Source organism: Trachurus trachurus (genome assembly GCF_905171665.1).
Source record: "Trachurus trachurus genome assembly, chromosome: 4".
NCBI classification, from domain to species: Eukaryota; Metazoa; Chordata; class Actinopteri; order Carangiformes; family Carangidae; genus Trachurus; species Trachurus trachurus.
Window position 1 is genome coordinate 6,692,193 of NC_139898.1, and position 22,563 is coordinate 6,714,755.

General features: G+C 44.1%; 1 protein-coding gene across 1 annotated transcript in view; it reads left to right on the forward strand.

Annotated features, from left to right (window-relative positions):
* LOC310985187 (cadherin-2-like) overlaps positions 1–20,421 on the forward strand; it is a 106,411-nt gene extending 85,990 nt beyond the window's left edge. The window contains exons 15-16 of the mRNA XM_083970696.1: positions 11,774–11,935; positions 17,705–20,421. Of these exons, the coding sequence (XP_083826822.1) occupies positions 11,774–11,935; positions 17,705–17,911 (369 nt within the window). The 3' untranslated portion in view covers positions 17,912–20,421. The remainder of the gene's footprint in view (positions 1–11,773; positions 11,936–17,704) is intronic.
* Positions 20,422–22,563: the final 2,142 nt, after the last annotated feature.

Consider the following 22,563-nt stretch of genomic DNA (forward strand, 5'->3'; position numbering starts at 1 on the left):
GTGAAAGCGACCTTAGAGATGTCAGTGGTCATGGAGAGTTTTTTTAAATCAAATATTGCTTTCATAAATACGTATTTCACTGAAGTCGAATCACACCCGCATACAAATGAAAGCTTACATAAGTACATAAATACATAAGTGGGCGACGCACCGAACCGAGGCGGCCATGTTGCATCGCCATTTTTTACGTTCAGTGGCAGCGTGACCGTAGGTAACCATAGAAACTCAGCGGAGCTGTCGGCTCGGGGAGAAAGTTTTCCAGGTAGCGCCTGTTAAAACTGTCACCACTGTGTAGTGTGAGGAAGGACGGAGGCACCGATGTTGCATTCAGGTATAGTCAGGCAGACGGCCGTCGGCAAACTAACCGGATGTCATTTTACTCGATGAGAGAAAGACGGTAAAACGTGGGTCAGGTAAACAATACGACATCACCATGACAACATATTGTCATACCTGTATTGTTTTGCCTCGTGCTGGTGGACCACTTGTTTATCCTGTTACATGCAGCGTCTGTTGTCTGTCTGTTGTCTGCCCGATTTCACGTGAATGCAACATCAAGAATATGTTCCGATGTGCAACCGCACCACTCATAGACGGATTATCATGACCACGGGCCCTGGACACAAACTCGCCACGGGCCCCTGCCTACACAAGCAAACAGTGCGCGCGCAAAGGCGCTCTTCCCATTACGCACATAACAACACCGGGCAACACACAACAAAGCAAAATCACTGTCATTTTAGGTCTTTTTTGTTTGGCACCTGCCATGTACAGGACAATAGCTATATATGTTTTTGCCCGTGGTGCGCGCGGGGGGTGGGGGGTTTGTGCACCCCTGAACCGGGCTCTACAAACACTGGTGCGCATCATGCCACGTAGCAATGGATTGGATTATTAATAAGAGCCTATTGCACAACTGAAAAACTGTAAATATTGTAGCGACCCCGCAGTAACGTTCTTGTTATGATGTTTAAGTTCTGTGATTTCTGACTGACTGTCAATGTGTACGGGCAGGTAGGGTATGGTTGGATGAGGGGCCAGTGTGAGTGTGAGGATGACAGAGTCCTGTGTGTGTAGGTGAGTGAGTGAGGAGGAGCAGATGAAGAAGTGAGAGCTGTCAGATAAATTTGTGTTATGTTGTAGTTACGTCGGATCGGACGCTACAATATCAATAAAAACGTGAGTTTACCATCGACGTCGGACGTGAAATAGCTGCGGAGCGGAGCCAGTTTCCTTTCTGCGCCGTTAACAGATTGTGCCAGATGCGCCAGAGCGCGCACCTCTGTGCCAGGCTCGCGCTCTGCAGCGGTTTCTATTTATTCATCTTAACAGAGCGCGAGAGAGATTAACACACACACACACACACACACACACACACACACACACACACACACACACACACACACACACACACACACACACACACACACACACACACACAGCTGAGCTGAGGGACCAAGGCGCTTGCCGACCGGCACGGAGAAATGCGCATCTGGTGGCGTGCCCCCCGGGGTGCTCAACCTGGTCAGTGGGTGCTTGAGCACCGGAGCATCCACGGAATCGGCGCCTATGAGTCGGGGTCAGACTGCACTCGGATGCCGAGTAGCCTACTGGAGTACTTGGATATCGGCTACAGCCTATAGAAACTACTCACTAAAACCACCGGCTTTTTCCTGGAAAAGTCCTTGATAAGGTAGTCCAACTCTCGGATCAGTCTGTCCTCTACGGCCCTTACATAGCGCAGTTTCAGCCGTTTCAGCCTTTTCTTTCCTTTGTTTTCGTCTAGTAGCTAACAGCTGATCCACTGAACGCCCGCGTCTCCATTCCAAAAACGCACTGTACATTTGACCTCAGCGTACGTACGTCATTGTGTCATCACACATTACTGATTTATCATTTCTAAAGCATTCAATTGATTTTATAATCATACTACATTTTCAAAACCACATTCATTCCAATATTTTTTTTTTAAATTGTACAAAAAAAAAAAAAAAAAAAACTCTGAAGGCCAAGGGCCCCTATTGGGTCTGGGGCCCTGGGCACACGCCCACTTTGCCCATGCGGTAATCCGTCTATGGCACCACTAGATGGGGGGGATTCCTACTAGGCTTGGGCGATAGGTAAAAAATTTCCAATCGGCCACCGTCACCCTTTAAATCGGCGGTTGACGATATATTCGGCGGTTATGACACGTGGGCGGAGCGCATGTGTCGGGATCCAGCAATATGGCGGAGCAAGAGCTGGTTGCTAAGAAGAACACAAAATCCCCTATTTGGGATTATTTCGGATTCACGCCAGACGCAACCGGCAAGCCCCAGGACACAAGTCAGGTGGTATGTCGACTGTGCAAGCGAGTGGTGCCGGCAAAAGATTCTAACACTACCAATTTGCACGAGCATTTGCGAGTACACCATCCTGAAGAGCATGCTAAGCTAACACCTAGAGCTGCGGCTCCCTCAACCGCCGCCACTGGAAAAACCACGCTTCACCAGCCTAAACTCCTCAGTGTGTTTGCCAAATCCACCAAATATCCGAAGGGCAGTACGAGATGGACGCAGTGCACGTCGGCTGTGTCTAGATATCTGGCCAAAGATATGATGTCTTTTCACACGGTGGAGAAGGATTCTTTCAAGGAGATGCTCAAAACGTTTGACAAGCAGTATGAGCTTCCTGGGAGGAAATACTTTGTTAAAACCGCCATACCAGATCTCTACAACAAAGTCAGAGCAGAAATAAGTAAAGAGCTGGAGGCAGCGGACTTTGTCGCACTGACTACGGACCTGTGGTCAAGTGCAAACATGGTTCCCTATATGAGTGTGACTGCGCATTACATTACAGAAGACTGGGAGCTACAAACGAAATGTCTGGAAACATCATATGTTCCTGATGACCACACAGCCGCGGTCCTGGCTGAAGAGCTGCAAGAGTGCGCGCAAGAATGGGGAATCAGAGAGGAAAAAGTGTCTTGTGTTACAACTGACAATGGAGCCAACATTGTCAGTGCGATTAGGGAACTCGATTGGCCATGGCTTAATTGTTTTGGACACAACCTTAACGTGGCAGTGAATAATGCCATGAAGAAGGATAAAGAAAAAACCGACCGAGCCTTTGGTGTATGCCGCTCCATCAACGCATCCTTTACGCACAGCTGGCAGAGGAGACGGGAGCTGCGCAAGGCCCAAGAGGAACTTGACCTGCCACAACATTCCCTGATAACGGTAATATTATATATTTAAACATTAATTATTTCTTATAGTCGCTATGCCAATATGCGACACGTTGCATGCAAGATAACGGCATCAGCCTAAGTATTTTCTGTGTTTGGTGTGTTTTTTAAGGATTGTCCAACTCGCTGGGGAACAAAACAGAAGATGGTGCAGCGGGTCCTGGAACAAGCCCCGGCCATTAAACGCGTCTTCGCTGCGGACAAGAGCCGGCGCTCTCTCCCCAACTTGACATGGCAAGATGTCAGTGTCCTCGAGGCGGTGAATGCTGGTTTGAAGCCAGTCGCTGATTTTACAGACATTTTGTCGGCAGAAAATTACGTGACTGTATCCTCCCTCATCCCGATGCTCCATCATCTGAGAGACACTGCTCTTAAAGTGGAGGAAGAAGATACCAACATGACAAAGGTGATCAAAGGTGAGGTTTTGGCGCAGCTGGATAAAAAATATGATAACGACAGAACCGTGCAACTGATGCGCACAGCCACTTTGCTCGACCCTCGTTACAAGGGAAATCATGTAACCGCACCGCAGCTTGACTTCATCAAGACTAAACTCCAGGTTGAGATGGCTGAGTTCTGGTCAGAAAAAAGAGCCGGCCCGCGGCCAGCGGTGCGTGTTCGGGTGGAAGATGAGGAAGAGGAGAGAGATGAAGCGCCTCAACAGCCAGTGAAGAAGACACTGGGTGGCCTCTTGGGAACAGTGAGGCGGCCTCAGAGTCGCCGCACCCCGGAGCAGATGGCAGAGACAGAGATGGACATTTATCTAAGTGAAGATGTCATTGAAGGTGAAGATGATCCGCTGACTTGGTGGAAAGAACACGAAAAGCGCTTCCCACTAATGTCCAACATGGCACGGAAATATCTGTGCATACCAGCGACAAGCACACCGTCAGAAAGGGTGTTTAGCACGGCTGGAAATATTGTTAACCATATGCGCACTTTGCTTAAGCCAGACAAGGTAAATATGCTAGTTTTCCTCTCGAAAAATCTGTAAAACTGTGCTTTTGCACAGGGAAAGAAGGTGGCTACAACTTTGTTTGATTTATTTTCACTTTATTTTTGTTCAGTGTTGCCTAAGCTATTCCGAAGAAGAGCGTTGTAGACACAGCGGAAAGGGACATTATTATATGTGATTGTGTGATTTTTGCACTTTATTTTTTCAATTGTTCTTTGTTCATAGGCTATTTATTCAAGCAATAGCTTACAAGAGGCTTAAAACAGCTTAAGTGGTCACGGCAGTAACGGCATTGTTATCAGGCTATTTTGCACAAAAAAAATATTTGATTGTTGTTCCTTATTTAATTAAACAATAGCTTTATCTTAGTCTTATTTTTGTTGTGTGGATTTTGCACTATATTTTCCATGGTTATTTGTGCATATTTATTAAAGCAATACAGTGGCTAGGGATTTTAGCTTTGAGGGCGTTTTAGGCTCGCCCGAAACTGCCTTATTCTTTGTTCCCAGTTATTTATTAAGGCCACAAATCCATAGTTTTTATCCTTATCTATGTGAGTTTTGTGGAGCAAATGTTTATTCTGTTTGAATAAATTTGCCTTCCCCTTATTCTCTGACATCTGTGGTCTTTATTGTCAAAATTACTTACTGGATTGAAAATCTTCCCGTGAAAGCCGAAGTACTTTTATAAAAATGCATTTATGGTATGTAGATAAAAATTTCAACAGAACAATTATATTTTATTGCATAAAACGTTTTATTTGAACGGAATGTGCACATATCAAATCGAAAATTATGAAAAGTATGAAGTTAAAAGGCATGGTGAAGCTGTGGACTGTGCACCGCTGACCACTGAGCCAGCTGCGCAGAGGGCAGGTCAGAGCTGGCGAGCTTTCAGCACTAACTCGGCACGAAATAGTATTTTTCGTTTCGGCCTTATTTTTAGTATATGTTCAAGTTATAAAAGTTTGAGTATGATGTTTCTGAGGTGGATAAATCATATTTCTTTTGGTTAATTGCCCCCCCCCGCCCCCCGCCCCCCGGACGTCTCCGCACACAGCCTGAGCAAACAGGTGGGAGAACGGGATAACACAGGCTACCTGTCCTTGTAACTGCACTTAAGTTTTTGTCTAGTTCTCAAATATGATTTATGAACTGACGTTGCTTTCATCTCTGCCATCACTGCCATATTTAGTGAGAGACTCGTCGGAAATCTGTGTGAATAACATAGGCCTATTACATAACTATAGATGCCAGATCCAATTTACGCACGCTTTGAATTGTGCTCCATTTAAATTAGAGTTGAATTCTGTGGCGGCAGACCATTAATTTGGCGAAACAAAATGCAAAAAAAATCGCCCAGACAATCGCCAAAAATTAAATCAACCGTGACGGACTCAGCCGGTGGTCGATTGGCGATACATTCGTCCTATCGCCCAAGCCTAATTCCTACACATTATACCTTTTAAATATATTTTTCAGGTATCTGTACTTTACTTGAGTATTTATTTTTCTGACGACTTTTTACTCTTACTCCCTACATTTCCCTCCCTACTTTACATATCTGTACTTTCTCCTCACATTGCCAAAACAGGTTTGTTAGTTTTTCAACCTGTACGAGTGGCGACCAGGGGTTAGAGTCAGACCGAGGCTGTGCACCTGACGCATTTTTCAGCTCATACGGTTCCTGTTCACGCACGTTTGTTTTCACTCTGGTCCAAACACACCACTGGCAGAGCGTCATGTTTCCATGCCGATTGACTGGACTAAGACATGTCATATTAACATTTTGTAACGCTAAAGAGTAACGAGAGCCTGTACTTTATTACTTTTGTGTAAAGTTGAATCAGTACTTCTTCAGTACGTTTTACACAAGTATCTGTACTTCTACTTGAGTACAGAATGCAAGTACTTTTGACACCTCTGCGTGTGTTAAAAATGACCGTAAACTCCTGACACCTGAAGGGCTGTGGAGGCCCATGTAACTGTGATGATAGTGATAATGAAAGACATGCATCGACACAGAGAAGTCAAATAAGTAGTTGAGTTTAGATATTCCTTTAAATTGTTAAAGCTGGCACCCAAATAATCAGGATATAATCGCAATCACATGAAATATAATATGATAAAGGGTTGGGGTTAGGGTTATAATGATAAACCACATTTTGTGCTTGTGTGTGTGAGAAGTTTTTTTCCCATAGCTATCTCCTACAGAATTTAGTCAGAGATAATAAAGTGGCGTTTAAAGAGACATCAGACGACAAGGTCTATTAGTCAGAATGGCTGCTCAATCAGTAATTATTGGCCTCAGATTATTTTGCCGTGTTATCTCTGCAGAGGCGCGGTCTTGTTTGAAGTCGTCACATTTCTTCATCTTCCTGTAGAATGATTAAGGCTGTGGTCCAACAGTCAAAATAATCTCCTCTCGAACCACTTCTCCTTGATCTTGCTGGAAAAACGTCACGCAGTCAGGAAAAGATGTGAGGGAGTATTCATAAGGATTTATGAAAATAATCTGACTGCATTTACAATGAGATTTGTTTGTTTTGTTTAACTAACTTTATCTATAACACCTGGATTTACTTACCTCGAGAAAATAAAGCAATCAAGACTGAAACGTTGACTGAAATAAACAGAGATAAATTAAAAAGCCAGGCTCTTAGAATAATAATTAAAGGAATAAGGAACTGAACAAAGGATCAGAACGAATTATATTCAAAGACAACCGTACGTTTCCTTTCAGTTTTATATATTTGTTTGGAAAAGAAAATTACTTTGAATGATAATATAAACTAGAAATCCGTCGTGCTTATTCTTCATGCCAAATCCTGACAGGGTTTAAAGAGATAACATCGGCATTTATGGATACAGGCTTCAATCGATCACTGTTCTGCTGAGGTGAAACAAACAATGTTGTGATATTAAATGTTGCTACAGTAAGGGATGGTGGGATGGCATCCCTCCCCTCCTTTTGGTAAAGGAGGGTTCAATGTTTCCTTTGTTATATGAGACAAGATATGAAGCATTGAAGCTCATTCCCTTATCAGTGAGAGAGGATCAGCGCGGCTCTGATCGGGGCTTCTGCTCTGATGCGTCCTGTTAATCTGACTCAGTTCAACCCTTCCTAAGAAAGAAGAAAAGACCTTTTGACTGCAGCCCTTGCCTGAGCAGTAACATGTAATGACTCAGAGACAGCAGAGAGAGGGAGAGGTAATTATGCTGACATGCCAGCTGTGTTCACTGTGACTGCTGACAACATCACAGAGAGCAGCTTAAGTGCAGCCACTTGAGCCTTCCCTGCCTCAGTGTCGTTGTTTGTACATATATTGCAAATTAAACATGGAGCATATGGACTATTGTAACCTTAATGCATCCAGCAGGGTGGTTGCATTTAGAGACAGCCTCACTTGATCACAGTGGCAGACATTCACAGCTGGAGGCCCAGCAGCAGCAGCAGCAGCAGCAGCAGCAGCTCTAAAAACAGGTGAACACATCCAAGATGCCTTGAGGATGCAGTAGAGATCTGGGGCAGGTTTCCCAAAGCCTTCGCAACAATACGTCATTCTTCAATACTTTTTCTCCATCTTAACATTTTCATGTGTTTCCAGAAGTGTTTTGCTAAGAATATCTTCCCTACGACATCCGTTGCTAAGGTTGGTCTGGAGCTCTCTTAGACTCTTCTGAGGTGGGATGAGCCATGTTTCAACCAGTGCCTGTTGTGAAAATTTCCTTTTAGCTCCTAAGAGAGAAAATCACAAGTCCAGCAAAAAGAGGTTTAAAGTACTTTATTTTATCTTACAAGAGTTGGACTAAAAGTCAGTTACATCAGGATACTTACAGTAGAAGCCATGTGCTTCTCCTATAGGCGGCATCATACATGTCCAATAGCATCATTGCATTGTTGCAGAGTAAGTTTGCACCAGACCAATCATAATACAAGGTTACATTTAGCGCTTATGACATATCATTAGGCTACTGTAAGATTAACACATGTGAAAGAGGAAGAAAAAGCAGGTATACCCCTTGTGGTTTCAGGCACGTAGACAACCACTTTCTTGAGCATGACTAATAGGAACAAAGAGTGCAAAAGTGGAACTTGCCTTTTTTCCCGAAGTTCATCTAAAGGTTCATGAATACAACATCTTCGAAGTTCATCCAAGGATTGTAAACATAAAAATCTCCATTACATGCCACACATAGAATTCAGTGTTACGCATGAAACTGATATTATCCTATGCTACAGTGACTGTAGTTTATTTTCAGCCATTGATAAAGAAAATTATTTTGGAAGCGTTTTCACTAAATAAAAGTATGTGACCAATAGAACTAGAAGCTTTATTCAACTAATAAGATGACATTTGGTTAGTTATTCTCATTAGATTAGTGATAATCATCTACAATATGGCCAACAATTAGGGTCTAATTAGGTAAGCTATATACATATGCTTAGGCTATGTGCCATCATGGTGGCCTCTTGTGAGGCCAAACCATGGCAGTGATATAACACATCCTTGTGCTTAACCAGAGACGCAGCCACCTGCTGAGTCACAGCTAGTGAGTTAGTTCACATTCATTATTTTATCAGATAAAACATCTGCCAGCTGGACACCATGTTTGAAAATGCGATTTCTTTCTAAAGAATCTGTGACAGTGGGTGGGTTGCTTTTAGAGCAAATGTTAACTAATGGCACAAAAGACTAAATTGCACCAGTAATTAAACGAGGCTGCTGGCCAGTCATCTGCAATTGCAAATCAAGCTGTCAGTGTTACGTGTGCGATTTGTGAAAAAACCACAGGGGGGGGAGAGTGATGACTAAATAAAAAAAACAAGAAAAGAAAAGACAGAAAGGACGCGCTGTGCTGTCCAGACGGCTCATCTGCAGCTCGCAGGAGGCCTAAAAATGTGGAAACCGCTGATGATAATAATGTTGGCATCTGATTGATGTTTTACGTGCAAAGAACGCACAATCAATCATGCACCTCTGATTGAAGTGAAAATGTATCCAATTTCAGCACCTTCTTGTGGACACCTTACGTCATTTCGTTGCAAACTCATTCTTCAGGAAGCCCCTGAGAAACAGTTCAGGGAACAGGCGTAGAAAGGTAAACAACTTTGGTACGATATACCTTTGGAGTCTTCTTAGCGTGCTAAGAGAGAAAGTTATCGGGAAACCGCCCCCTGATCATTCGCACCACAATTTGAGCAGGTCTGGACCACATGGGACTACATTATGGGTAAATTCATGCAAAACCGCTGATGCGCATTCCCGTCAGGGGCAGTTTTTCGGCAAGCAGTCTCTGCATTTGCCTCGAAAACAACTCCATCTCGTAACATTCCGTTATTATCTCATAGCGTGGTGAATGTGCAGTTCACAACTTGTCCACCAGAGCATTTTGGAGTTTGATGAGGGAAACCAAGAAATCCCATTAGCCTCCGTAGCTTAGCTCTGAGCAGCTCGCGGCTCTGCTCCGCCGTTCTAAAAATAGCTTGCACCAAGATTTAAAGGTAACGAATCTACCCCTAAAACTAGGGATTATGGCAATGGTCCAATTTTCCAAAATGTTGAACTATCCCTTTAAGCAGTGTGAACTCAAATGCATCCAACAGATACCTGTTTATCGCCATGTACCACAGGGGAGGGAGGTCCAGTCTTAAAGCAGGTGTGAACAGACGTACTTAGAGCCGTCCGCTGTGATCACATCACTGATGACACAGGTTAATACCAGGTCTGAACAGGGCCTACGGGGACATGAGTCAGCCTGGTCGCTGTAAGAACAAAATACAAGGAGGCAGCATTTCCTTCCTCCCTGTTGGTAGTAGTGAGGCTCTCAGCAGCTCTTCAGCGACAAGCATTCTGTTGGTTGGCCCATTATCACCAACAAAGCCCAAGGTCAGTCAACAACATGCAGTTATTGTCCTGAAAAGGCTGCTTCAGTCGATTTCCTTGGAGACCAGAGAGCATGAAATGGTTTCTGGATGGTTGCTGCAGTGACTCACGCTCCACCATTCACCACCGACAGATCAGAGGCTGTGACACACACGTCCCCCCGCCCTCCCTGCCCGCTCGCTGTGCCTGCGTTTGAAAAGAGAAAGTGAAAGATGGGCAATGTTTCTCTAATTACACAGCATTAGAGCTAGGTTCAGTCCTCCCTGAGGACGGCTGATGTAGGAGGAATAGGAAACGTTGCATCAGAGCTCGGAGTCATTGAAAATCTCACTGCATCAGCTCTTAAATACAGATGGACCATGAAGGTGGTGACATACCCATTAACTGTATCAGTGTTCAGTTCGGTTCACTTGTACTAAACTGTAATAAAACGTGCCTGTTGGATATTAACTGATGGTTACCATGTGTCTGTGTGACCCACAACAACATTACTGTCAGAGATCAAACTACAGAGCGTTTACAGTAAGTGTTTAAGTCTTTTTTTAATGACCTGGCTGCTTGTTGGTGATGATCCGTCTCACAAACAGCCCATTTAGCCTAAAGAAACATCGACTGGGCTCCTTTGGTCCAGTTTCTCTGCAGCACTTTATAGTCAAACCTCGCTCAGCCTGCCCTGTGTGTGGTGGCCTGTGGTTCCACCTGCTGCTCCACTCCCACTCACTGATTGCCTCCCCCAGTGTCCATTTTATATTATGCACATTTGTATTTGCCACAGATTTTCTTTTCTTTTTTCCCAGAGGGGGACAGAGCCTTTGCCATCGCTGCCCCAACCCTCTGGAACTCCCTCCCTCTAAATGTCCGCATCTCAGACTCTCTGCACTCATTTAAAAATCAGATCAAAACCCACCTTTTCAAAAGAAAAAATAATAATACAAGTCCTGACACCCACTGCATCTCAATTTGTTTGGGTTTTTTTGTTTCATTTTTCATTTTTCAAGAAATTCTTCATGTAAAGCATCTTTGAGTGCCTTAGAAAAGCACTATACAAATCTCATGTATTATTATTAATTATTAATGTTATTATTATTATTATTTCAGTTCTATTCATTCTATTTTCAGTATCTTACATATAACATTTCAATGTCTTTTATATTTCTAATTGTCTGTCTTGTGCTGCTACTGGATACTTGAACTTCCCTTGGGATCAATAAAGTATCTATCTAACTCCAGGCTGAGGATCAGCCCTAGTATTCAATCAGGTTTAATATACACACTCCAATACATTTTCACCTGGGAGTGCAAAAACTGCAAAACACAACAAAATCCTACACCATCCAAAAATGGTTCAAAACAATCTGAAAACCAACTGCTGATCATGCATCAAATAAAGGGCTGTATAAGTAAAGCAACTAATGCAAACACTCAAAAAAACTAAAGCACAGCAACTAATAGAAATGAAAACCAAGACTATGGAGGGTACTGACATCACACATTAGATGTAGGGGGGACTGTCAGGAGGTCAGAGGTCAGGCCTCTCTGTTGGTCTGATGGTCCATCCCCAGACTGAAACATCTGGCCAGATGTTAACATGCCTCCAGACGATGATCCTCTGACTTTACATCTGGCAGCACCACAGGGTGTGTTGTTGGACTTGCCCCCTGTTACTGTGACACTAACGTGTGTGTATGTGTGTGTGTTGTTTCAGGACTACGACCTGAGTCAGCTGCAGCAGCCTGATGCTCTGGAGCCAGAGTGTGTCAAAGTGGGGATCAGACGTCTGGATGAGAGGCCCCTCCACTACGACCACCAGTACCCAGTCCGCTCCGCTGCCCCCCACCCAGGAGACATAGGAGACTTCATCCACGAGGTGGGACAACACTGTGTGTGTGTTTCTGTCTGTGTGTGTGTGAGGAGTTGAAATATCAGAGACAACATGTTTGTCAGTGTTGTCAGTTTAAACCTGCAGGTGTCAGCTCGCAGGAAGTGATGAATCACCCAGAGTGAGATGCAGACAGTGAGCGGACAGTGTGCACAGACAGACAGGATTAGCAAACGTTAGATCTTTTGCTTCTCTCAGCCTGTTTCTATCCTGTGGTATTGGGCATCAAAGTGCTCAGGATGTGCAGTTTACCTCATCATCTGACAGGATTCAGGGAAACTGAAGTTCAAACAGTTTCTCTCAGAGCTGCTGCTATGAGAACTCACACACTGAAACCTTCAGACACTCTGATTACTGCTGATGAAAACAGAGCACAGAGCCTGCGTATAAACAGTGAGCTCCTCAAACATGAAGTATACAGTACAGTGATGAAGGCAGGAGACATGTCCGCCTCCAGTTGTATTGAAAGAATGGTGTTGGCAGACAAACAGAGGTCTGGGTCACTCTAAATAAGCTTTGTAGTGGTCAAGATTAGCTCAGCTCAGACACGGTCCAGCCTGGATACCAGAGTTCAGCTCCACAGACTGGCCACGAGCCACAGCTCATTAAACCTTCAGGCTTTGAGACTCTGACGCTTCCATCCTCATCATTTTCCATCATGTTTGATATATTTAAAGGTCCATAAAGTATAAATGTGCAGTTTGTGTAGTATAGTTGATCTAGGTTCTGTATTCATCCAGTGAAAGCATTAAAACATCAGTCCACAGAGAAATGCACACAGCCTGTATTCAGAAACCGAGCCTTAAAACCAACCCTTGCTGTCACTTGGTGATGTCACAACAAAGCGGTCACCAGCCTGAGCCACACTTCAACTTCTTCCCACGTGGCTGAAATCTATGAATCGAACATTTATACGCATGCAGTAAAAAGTCAGCATTGGTTTTACAATCATGGTCGATTTACTCGTACAGTGTGAGGAGGTATGAAACAACAGTATTTCTAAAATCATACAATGTGTGTTCAGCTTAATCTCAGTACAGTAAATTGATGTTGCACCTCCACACACCTTCCCACACTGCATAATGAAAGTTAACAGCGATCCCTAACCATTTGGGGTGGCCACAGCACAGGGAGCACGGAGAGAACAGATGACTTAATTCTCTTTTTTTAGTTGGTAAAGTTAAACTGCCACAATCAGTTGCCATCAGGCCTGTCACAGTTATTACATAATTGCCTGACCGCAATCATTTGAGCTGACCACAGTCATTTTGCATCATTGTTACAATGGTTTCCCTTCATCTGTATAAAAACAGCCAGATGAAACTAACAGAAATCTTCTTCTTCTACATAAGGTATATGTGTATTATTGAATTATGTTTGGACTTATACTGTAAAAGTGGCATAAAATGATCAGAAAGAGACAATTAAATTGTTAATTTCAATAATTTGTGTGGTAATTAATCGTCAACTAAGATTTTATTGATTGACAAGCCTAGTCATACGAATACTGATATGAATATGAATATGAACACGAACAGGAACACAAATACGGATACAAATTACTTTATTAATTCACAAAGCGAAATTCATTTGTCTGTCAGCTCATCTACCATTTGCAGAGGAATTAAAAAATCTGATGGCTGTCTGGTCTGATGATATTTTGTTTTGTTATACATTCACTACTTTTCATTAACAACACTGCTTCTCTGGGAGATTGTACTCTCTCTCACCCACACACCCACACACCCACACACACACACACAACTATCACTGAACTTTACTGTAAGTGCAATAACATGTAAAAGGCAAAGAAAAACTTTATCAAACCAGGAACAACAGAGAGGAGATATTTACATGTTTGTGAATTGTTGTGGTTTAGCTTTGTATGTGTGTGTGTGTGTGTGTGTGTGTGTGTGTGTGTGTGTGTGTGTGTGTGTGTGTGTGTGTGTGTGTGCGTGTGTGTGTGTGTGAGCCTCTAAACCTTCCTGAAAGCATTACATCCCTCAGATGGATTAAATACGAGTCTCTGAGTTAATCGCGGGCTTCATGAGGAGACTCAGCTCTTCCTTCAGAGCTGATAACTCTTGTCACATCTTCAGCTCAACACTGAGGAATCATCATCAGTGTGTGCGTGCCGCCGTTGCATGCCGGGCCTGCGCGCCGCTGCCTGCCTGCCTCCACGTTGCACATTGTTTGCGAAGTCTTTTTTGTGGTCGGGGCTGTAATAAAGGCATCTGCCAGTCGCGGCAACGAATAATGAGCGGGACCTGTCAGACATGGCAGCCTGATCCAGACAGCTTAATCCCGCAGACATGACAAGCCAATGCCTCTCCCTCTCTCTCTCTCTCTCCCCTGCGCTAATACTATAGGCTCCCATTCAGTGTCAGAGCGGTGGAAGCGTCTTCGGTCCGATGACAGACGAAAACATCTGGGCTCATCAGATCCACTGAGACAACACCTCTGTTCTGTTAGTTTGGACGGAACAGTGTCAGTGTTCATTGGAGATTAGATTAGATTAGACAAACTTTATTGTCTTGGGCAAAAAGTGCATACAGCCATACAACAACAATTGGTAACACATTATAATAAGTACACACTATTAAGCATTAGTTAAAGCAGAAGTAAGCGATCCGGTCGTTTTGGCTAATGCTGCGTTCCAGGCAGGCTTTTGAAACCGTAAGTTACAGCTTCAAGTCACGACTTACGACTTTGTAGCGTTCCAGGCAACCCACTTGTGTTTTTCCGACCTGTTTTACCTGTGAAAGTCACTATAACAGCCACTCGTAACTTCCGACCCGTGAAGTCGTACCAGATCGAACTGGTACGACTTCACAGGTCGGAAAGACACGAGTTACGGGTTGCCTTGAACGCACCATAACGTCTTGTCAGCCGACGGAGTTAGCAGCCCCCGCCCTCGTCATGGATCTATTGGTCCTCATCCCTACGTCACCACATTCAGGCGCATCCCTTGGTTGCACCAGACTGGCTCTGGCTGCACACACAGCCCTGCATGCCGTTCTCTCTCCTCATTGGATAAAACTTGTAGGATACGAGAAAAGTTTTCTCCTCGGCTCAGAGCAGAGCAGAGTGACTGAGAGACCCGTGTTTCGGTCCAAACACTCTATGTAAGTGATTGCTGTCGGAAGATATACCTATTTAAGACTTATATTAACACAAAAATATCGCTTACTTCTGCTTTAAGCATGAAATACTGAATTCATCATTTATAACACATGAATACTCATTAGTATGTAGTTTATAAATACATTTAAAAATGTTTTACTCATCATTGATTGATGCACTAACTGTATTTATAAACTACATACTAATGAGTATTCATGCGTTATAAATGAAGAATTCAGTATTTATTAATGCTTAACTAATGCTTAATAGTGTGTACTTATTATAAAGTGTTACCCAGACAATACAGCTTTGCACTAACAATCAGAACCGTAGCAGTCGGCATTTCCAGTTATAATTAAGAACTAAAAAAAAGTAGAAAAGGACAAGAAGTTTGACTTGAGTGCAAAATAGGAAAGTTAAAGAATAAATCGTAAAATGTATCAAATAATAAGATCAATGGGGCGAGCTACTGTTCACTACGCTTCCACTATTAGGAGGCCACCAGCCTGTGGTTGCTGCTGCCGTGAAGTAGGGGCTGGCAGAATGCGTGATGATGGATCCTTCATCACTCCCATGAGCCAGTCTAAGTACCTTCTTCTCAAAGATCACATGGAGTGTTTGAGAGTCTTTTTTTTTTGCCAATCACCTTCGTGGCAGTATTTACCATTTTTACAATCCTGGATGCATGTCTGTCCACCAGTTCATGAAGACTGTTTATGTGTATGTGTGTGTATGTGGGCGCGTGCTGGTAATCTGCTGAATCTCCTCCTAGAGATAGAGGCAGCATCTGTGCACCCTGACCCAAATCCTCCTCCATAATCCCTCTTTCTCTCCCAGCACTCCCCTCTACTGTCTGTACACACACACACACACACAAACACACACTTCTCAATCCCGGTCTTGTGGCTGTTCACTAGAGTGAGTGAGTGAGTGAGGGTGGGAGGGGGTTTGAGGGGGGTGAGTGATGCAGAGATTAAGACTGGCGGGCTGGTGATTAGGAGGTCGACATTGGACAAGTCCCACATATCAGGGAGAGGGAACGCGGCTCCTTTCAGGCAGCAGGAGCGGGTCAGCGAGGGTCCGCAGACTCTGGGCCTTTTTACGCGGCTTCTACAGTTCCCGTACAGTTACTATAGAAACCTTATAGGATTATTGTAATCCGGCGGTAAATGTAGTCAGAGTCTTGTAGCTCTTTCAAGCGTAAACTCATCCTCTCGCAGACATTCTGTGGAGTGTGTGGGCTGCGGTCACGTGGGGACGATCTGACAGCAGCAGATATCACACACAGACCTGTTCTGTGCTGCAGCCCTGATATTTATGGAGCCTGTGATGTGAGTCTGTTGTGCAGCGCACATCAAACACAGGCTGTGTGTGTTTGATCAGTCATATTACTGCCCCATCGCTGATAAGGAGCCCTCACATGGTCCCAAACGCAAATGCAACATATGCACATATGCTGTATTGTTTTTCTATGCAAATATATAATAAATCTACATAAAATATAGAAATGGAACTTTGAATGTACCCAGCACCTATTAACTTTATGTTCATGTTTGTTTGCTTAATGTTGGTTTAATAAAGTTACATAAATAGATATCAAAATGTGTATCATATCGTTCGCGAATGTTTTTCGTCCGAAGGAACAAATTGTTTGAGTGAAGGAACTGAACAGAATCACTTCCTGACCTGATTCGTTCTTTTCTCAGTTCAGTTCAGTTGAGTCTGGAACCGCTGCGTGGTCTGTGAATCACTGAATCACTCGTGAATCTGGTGCTGGAGACTCTGGTTGCGAGGGAACGGTGCATGTTCAGTGATGCGTTCACTGAACGTACTGTCACTCAGGGCTGAGGGCTCAACGTTCACTGTGTGCAGTGATGGGAATAACGGCGTCATAAAATAACAGTTAAAGGAGACATATTCTGCCCCTTTTCCACAAATTAAAATAGTTCCCAGGTGTCTTAAAGACATGTCTGTGACATGCTTTGGTCAAAATACTCCAAGGATCAAACATCACAGCTCTTTTCATCCACTCAAAACAGCCCTGTTCAGAACGGCTGGTTTCAGTGCCTGTCCCTTTAAATGCAAATGAACCACTGCTTGCCCCGCCCCTTCTACCGGTCCCAGGCAGGGGTGGGGTTATGCAAATTCAAATCCTAGTTACATCATTGGAAGACAACTGAGGGAACAGCTCCTAAAACCACATGGATTTCAACCTTTTTGTCAATTCTCACATTTTGGGGGCCAGAAGGCAGTGATATTTCCATAATATGTCCCCTTTAAAGTGTACATTATATACACAATCAACTAGTCAGAAAACAAACGTTTATCTGGAACTAACCAACTCCCGTCAAGCACTGGACAATTTGGTGAACGGATTCTTTGAACAAATCTTTTTAATAAACTGAATCTAGTTATTTATTACTCTCAAAAGAACTGCCGTTCCCAACACTAATTAAAATTGCATATATAATGCATAGGTGTATGGGCTTATACTGTACAAATGAATGTGTGTGTGTGAAAATGTTTCATATCGATACTTTTATTATGACTTTAAACAACAACTTTGCCCGCGTCCATACCTGTGCTTGTGTAACTGACACACCTTCCTGTCTCCCTGTGTCTTGTCTTTTCCAGGGCCTGAAGGCAGCGGACAACGACCCCACCGCCCCCCCCTACGATTCCCTGCTGGTGTTCGACTACGAAGGCAGCGGCTCCACCGCCGGCTCCCTCAGCTCCCTGCACTCCTCCTCGAGCTGCGGAGACCAGGACTACGACTACCTCGGCGACTGGGGGCCGCGCTTCCGCAAGCTGGCCGACCTGTACGGCGGAGGGGACGACTAAGCGCCCTCGGCCCCGTCCCCCCCTCCCTGCCCGCCTGCCTGCCTGCCGACAACTAAAACAACCACCACCACCCCCCCCCAAACCAACCCACCCCGCCCCGCCCCACCCCTGCTCCAAGGGCAACAGGCGTGGCGTGGGTGGAGTTAAGGGAAAACACCACACGGAGCGAGGAACGGGGCTTTTGGGATGATCGGCACTTGTGTATCACCACGGGGACATCTTTTAACAGAGACCTGCTGCTGCTGGAGGACAGGTGATGAGACTAGGGGCCATGCGGAGTCGGCGGAGTCGGCGGGGGTGGGCGGGCGCGCGGGCGGGGGTAGGGGGGGCGCCCCGATGAGGCAGCGGGGGAGCATTCAAGGCTAATGGACATTATCATCTGAGCATTAGCCACCCTGAGCTAACAGCCGGAACAAGTGCGTTCAGAAGGGACGTTGTCTCTGCGACAGCCATGCTACAGACGTTCATCTACACTTGAATCTCACAGTACAGGAGCACCGGGCTCAAACGTGCCTTTTTGTACATTCTTTTGATTGTGTCCTGATTCTGTACATTGCTTTAAAAAGCTCTGCTGCTCTACAGCTGCAGCTGGAGGAGTGCTTCGCCATGATAACGAGCGCATGTGTGTGTATGTGTGTGTGTGTGTGTTCCACCTCATTACCTTTATTGCGTGTGTGTGTGTGAGAGAGTGAGTGTGTGTATGCTTGTGAGTCATTTTCGCAGAGTCACACTGGATGGACACTAAAGGGCAGAGAGACTATGACGAGACGCCCTGGATGATCCTACCTGTGGAAACGTGGCTCTCCTGTACAGCTCTGGGTGTTAGCGCTTTTCCTCTGGTTCAGTCAGAACGTTCTACATGTTAACAGCTGTTGCTGTTAATGTAACAACAGCACACCACCTTCCACACAAATCCTCTCTCCAAAGCTGGTGTGTGATTGGCTCAGTTTATGACACCTCTCTCTCTGGAGGTTTTCACAGCAGGAGACTCAAACTGTTTGTTTGTGGTGCAGGTTATATATAGTGGTTGTGTCCTCACAGTGTCTCCACTGATGGGAATGTGAGGTTTTTGCAGGGTGATAAGATACAGCAAAACAAAAAAATGGTGATAGAATATAATTTCAGAATGATGTACGAACAGGAAGTAACTCATATTTAATGCCCTTTAATCTGCTGATTTATCCATCCAGCAGACAAGCATGAAGTTCAGGAATCCAGTTGATGCAACTTGCTGCAGATGTGGCAAAATGTCTCTGTTGTTAATTCTTTCAGTTCAGAGTCCTTATTTACTGTAGATCTGTCTGGTTTCTGGGAGATACATTCCATAAAAAGAAGCAGTTAAAATAAAATATAGGAAACAGAATGTTTCTTGTGTGGGTGTCAAATGAAGTTACACAAAATGACAAACAACAGCTTCTCTTATAAGTCTGTTACAGCCATATCTCTGGGCAACAAATTGAATTGAAGGCAACTGGACTTCATCAGTTCGCAACGCATCAGTCTGACTCGTCCTCACTAGTCTGACTTTTACAGTCATATGCAAACTGCATCAACACGACACATCCATGTGGATCAGGTCTGAGCACACTGAACCAAATGAAACCAGGACTCCCAGTCCGCCGGAGGACTGTCACTGTCACTATAGCACAAAATCTTCAGCAGCTTCATGAGGGGAGAGGTCCTGCAGGTCGGTCTGAGTGTGGGAGGAACAGGTTCAGTGAGCAAGGGCACAAACATGTGGTTCATTAAGAAATAGAAAATAGTACAAATTTCCTTGTTATCACCATAATTGCCCTGAGCAGCCAACTATAACGAGTCTCAGTGTTTCTCTTTTACGAGCTAAACATTAAATCTTTCACCTAATGTGAATCCCCAGAGGAGTTTGTTTAAAGTGTGTTCATCGTCTTCAGCTCATCATCACGACTTCTTGTGAGAGCAAGTGATTCTGGGCCGCTTGGTGAATCAGGTCCTGGTCTTTGTTGGAGCGAAACATAACACATCATGAAGTAATGGACTGACTCACTATAATTATGTATTATTGTCTGCCGTTGAGTCATCTGTTGCTTGGGTTTGTGTCGGTGAGCAGACGTTGGTCCAACCCAGAGTTGTACAGTAGAGTTTCTCTTTTTTCTTTCTCCAGGTAGGTTCTCCAGAGCCGCGGGGAAGACATGTACAGTAGTGCTAGAATTTAGATAGATCCCTTCTGTTTCTGTTTTGCTTTTATCACAGTGTAATTTAGGCAGCTGGTTGCTGATCGGGGGAGGGTGGGGGTCATCGTTTTGTAGCAGAGACACTTCTTGATACTGCTGTGGTGGATTCAAAGGCAATGTTTTCTGTCTGCTGATGATTTGCCTTAGTGTTCTCTGAATACTCACTGTAAACTCAACTCTGTACAGATTGTATTTTTTCTCTTGTTGTTCTTTTGGCTGTGGTCACAGAAAATGACATGCTATTATCCTGAATCCTTGTATATGTGTCATTTGGATTACAAATTAAAACGTTTTTGCATGTTTTTATCTTTTCATTATGGGAAAACAGTACTTTCACATCGTTTGCAAAGAAGTTCAACACCAGCAACACGCATGACAGCAATGTATCAGTCCTGACCTTATAAGTCAACAAGATCAATGAACTTTTAATGCAGCAGGACCACGGGCAGAGCAGACTGTAAATGCAACACTGACACTTTTTCCACATTAGAGGAATATAATGATTCACGTGTGGTGTTTGTGCCATCTGATCAATCCAGTACTGTGTCTGTCTGCACTGAGCAGGTAAGAAGAAAATGGAATGAGAACCTCCAGAACACCCCAAATGCTGCAATACCATCTTAACTATATCAACCAACACAAATACACAACAACTCATTCAATGCAAGATCATCCGTCCTGAGATGACTGCACAGGGAAGAAAAATAAAATGGGTTTCAGAGAATTTGTTAACAATGCACATAAAACACCAATGTGTAAGGTCCCATGGGACTACATAGGAATTCTGGCAACATGACACTGACCACCTCTTGCATCTTTTTGGCTGCCACATCCTAATATCCCCCTCACTGTGCCTTTTAATGAGACCAATCTACAGTAATAGCACCCAAAATAACACATCCAGCAAAATAGTCAGAATAGTCCAAAGCATCATGGAGAAAACTACTGCCATTACCTAGAAATCTAGAATACACAATATACAATCTGGAAAAATCTATTTGTGACCATAAATCAATGGAAAAACCATCTGCTTCCACCAAGAACCAAATCACATATTTGGACATCTTTGGAGCCCAATCATTAATAATTTAAGTTCTTCAATATACACCATTCCCATTCAACTCCTTTTGCCTTTTCACCATCAAAATCTCACTGCAGTATGACTACATACAGTGTTAAACATCACATAAAGAAGCTGTACTGCAGATGCAGAGCCGAGGCTATGCTAAGGGATAGGCTACTGTTCTACCATTGACACTAATGGGAAACGTCAATTCCCTGGCTAACAAGTGTGATGAACTGGGTGTACTTGTGAAGACCCAGCAGCCTATCAGGAGTGTAGTCTCAAGTGTTGATTGACCCAGCTTCGCTGCAGTGTGAGCAGACAGAGCAGGTGGAAAGAAGAAAGGTGTTCTGCTTGTGAGCAACAGGTGGTGCAACCTCGGTCATGTAACAAAGAAGGAGACGATCTGCTGTCAGGATGGTGAACTGTTCATAGTCAGTCTCAGATCTTCCAATGTACCAGGGGATTATTCTCACATCACCCTGACACAGCCATTGCAATATGGGGGGGATTGTAAACAACTCTCACCTCTCAGCTGACTGGCTTCACAGTATGACCACAGTGCCATAAGGAAAAACAACACACTCCAGGATTTGGCCCATCCTTACCTGGTGTTTTCATTGTTGCACACCACTCAGATGCTAAGTGCAGTAGTGTAATATTCTATTTTTAACTAAAAGATACACAAAAAAGACACAACAACTACAAAAACTTTGAAAAAACTCTCCCAAACTTAGCGACTGAGGCAGATGATCAAGCACCCAGAGTCTGAGTGAAGTTTTTCCTCTCCACTGTTGCCATGTGTGCTGCTCTTGATGGGATCTGTTGGGTTTCTGTAAACACTGAAAACCTCCAAAAAAAAAGTTTAGAAACATTATTTCAGTCAATCATTTCTCCCCTTTAATTATACCAGTTGGTGTTTTATAAGGAGGTGCAACTTGTACTGTATGGATCATGCCTCTGGGGAATTAGCAACACAGCTAAACGTGTGGGTAGCGCCCCCCCCCAAAAAAGGTGTCAAAATCACCTGCAATATTCTCCAGTTGGTATTCACACTCATTATGAGGAAAATGTCTAGACCTTCTATTCCTCACAAACTTGTGATCTCCAAACGAACAAACCAACACAACATACCCACATCTGAATCCAAGACCTTTAAACTGATTTAGGTTTTGCAGGTCTGAGGAACCTCCCTTCTCATCTCATCTGACAGCTGAGCGAAGTCTAGTTGCTTCTCATCCTTTCCCATCAGTAATGAACAATTGATAGGCTACTGTTCTACCAAGCCCTCTTCTTTCTTGAAACTCAGAGAGAATGGAGAAGAGGAGAATGGTTTGCAGACACTTCTGGGGCCGCCTCGGGTGCTATTTCTTCAGCAT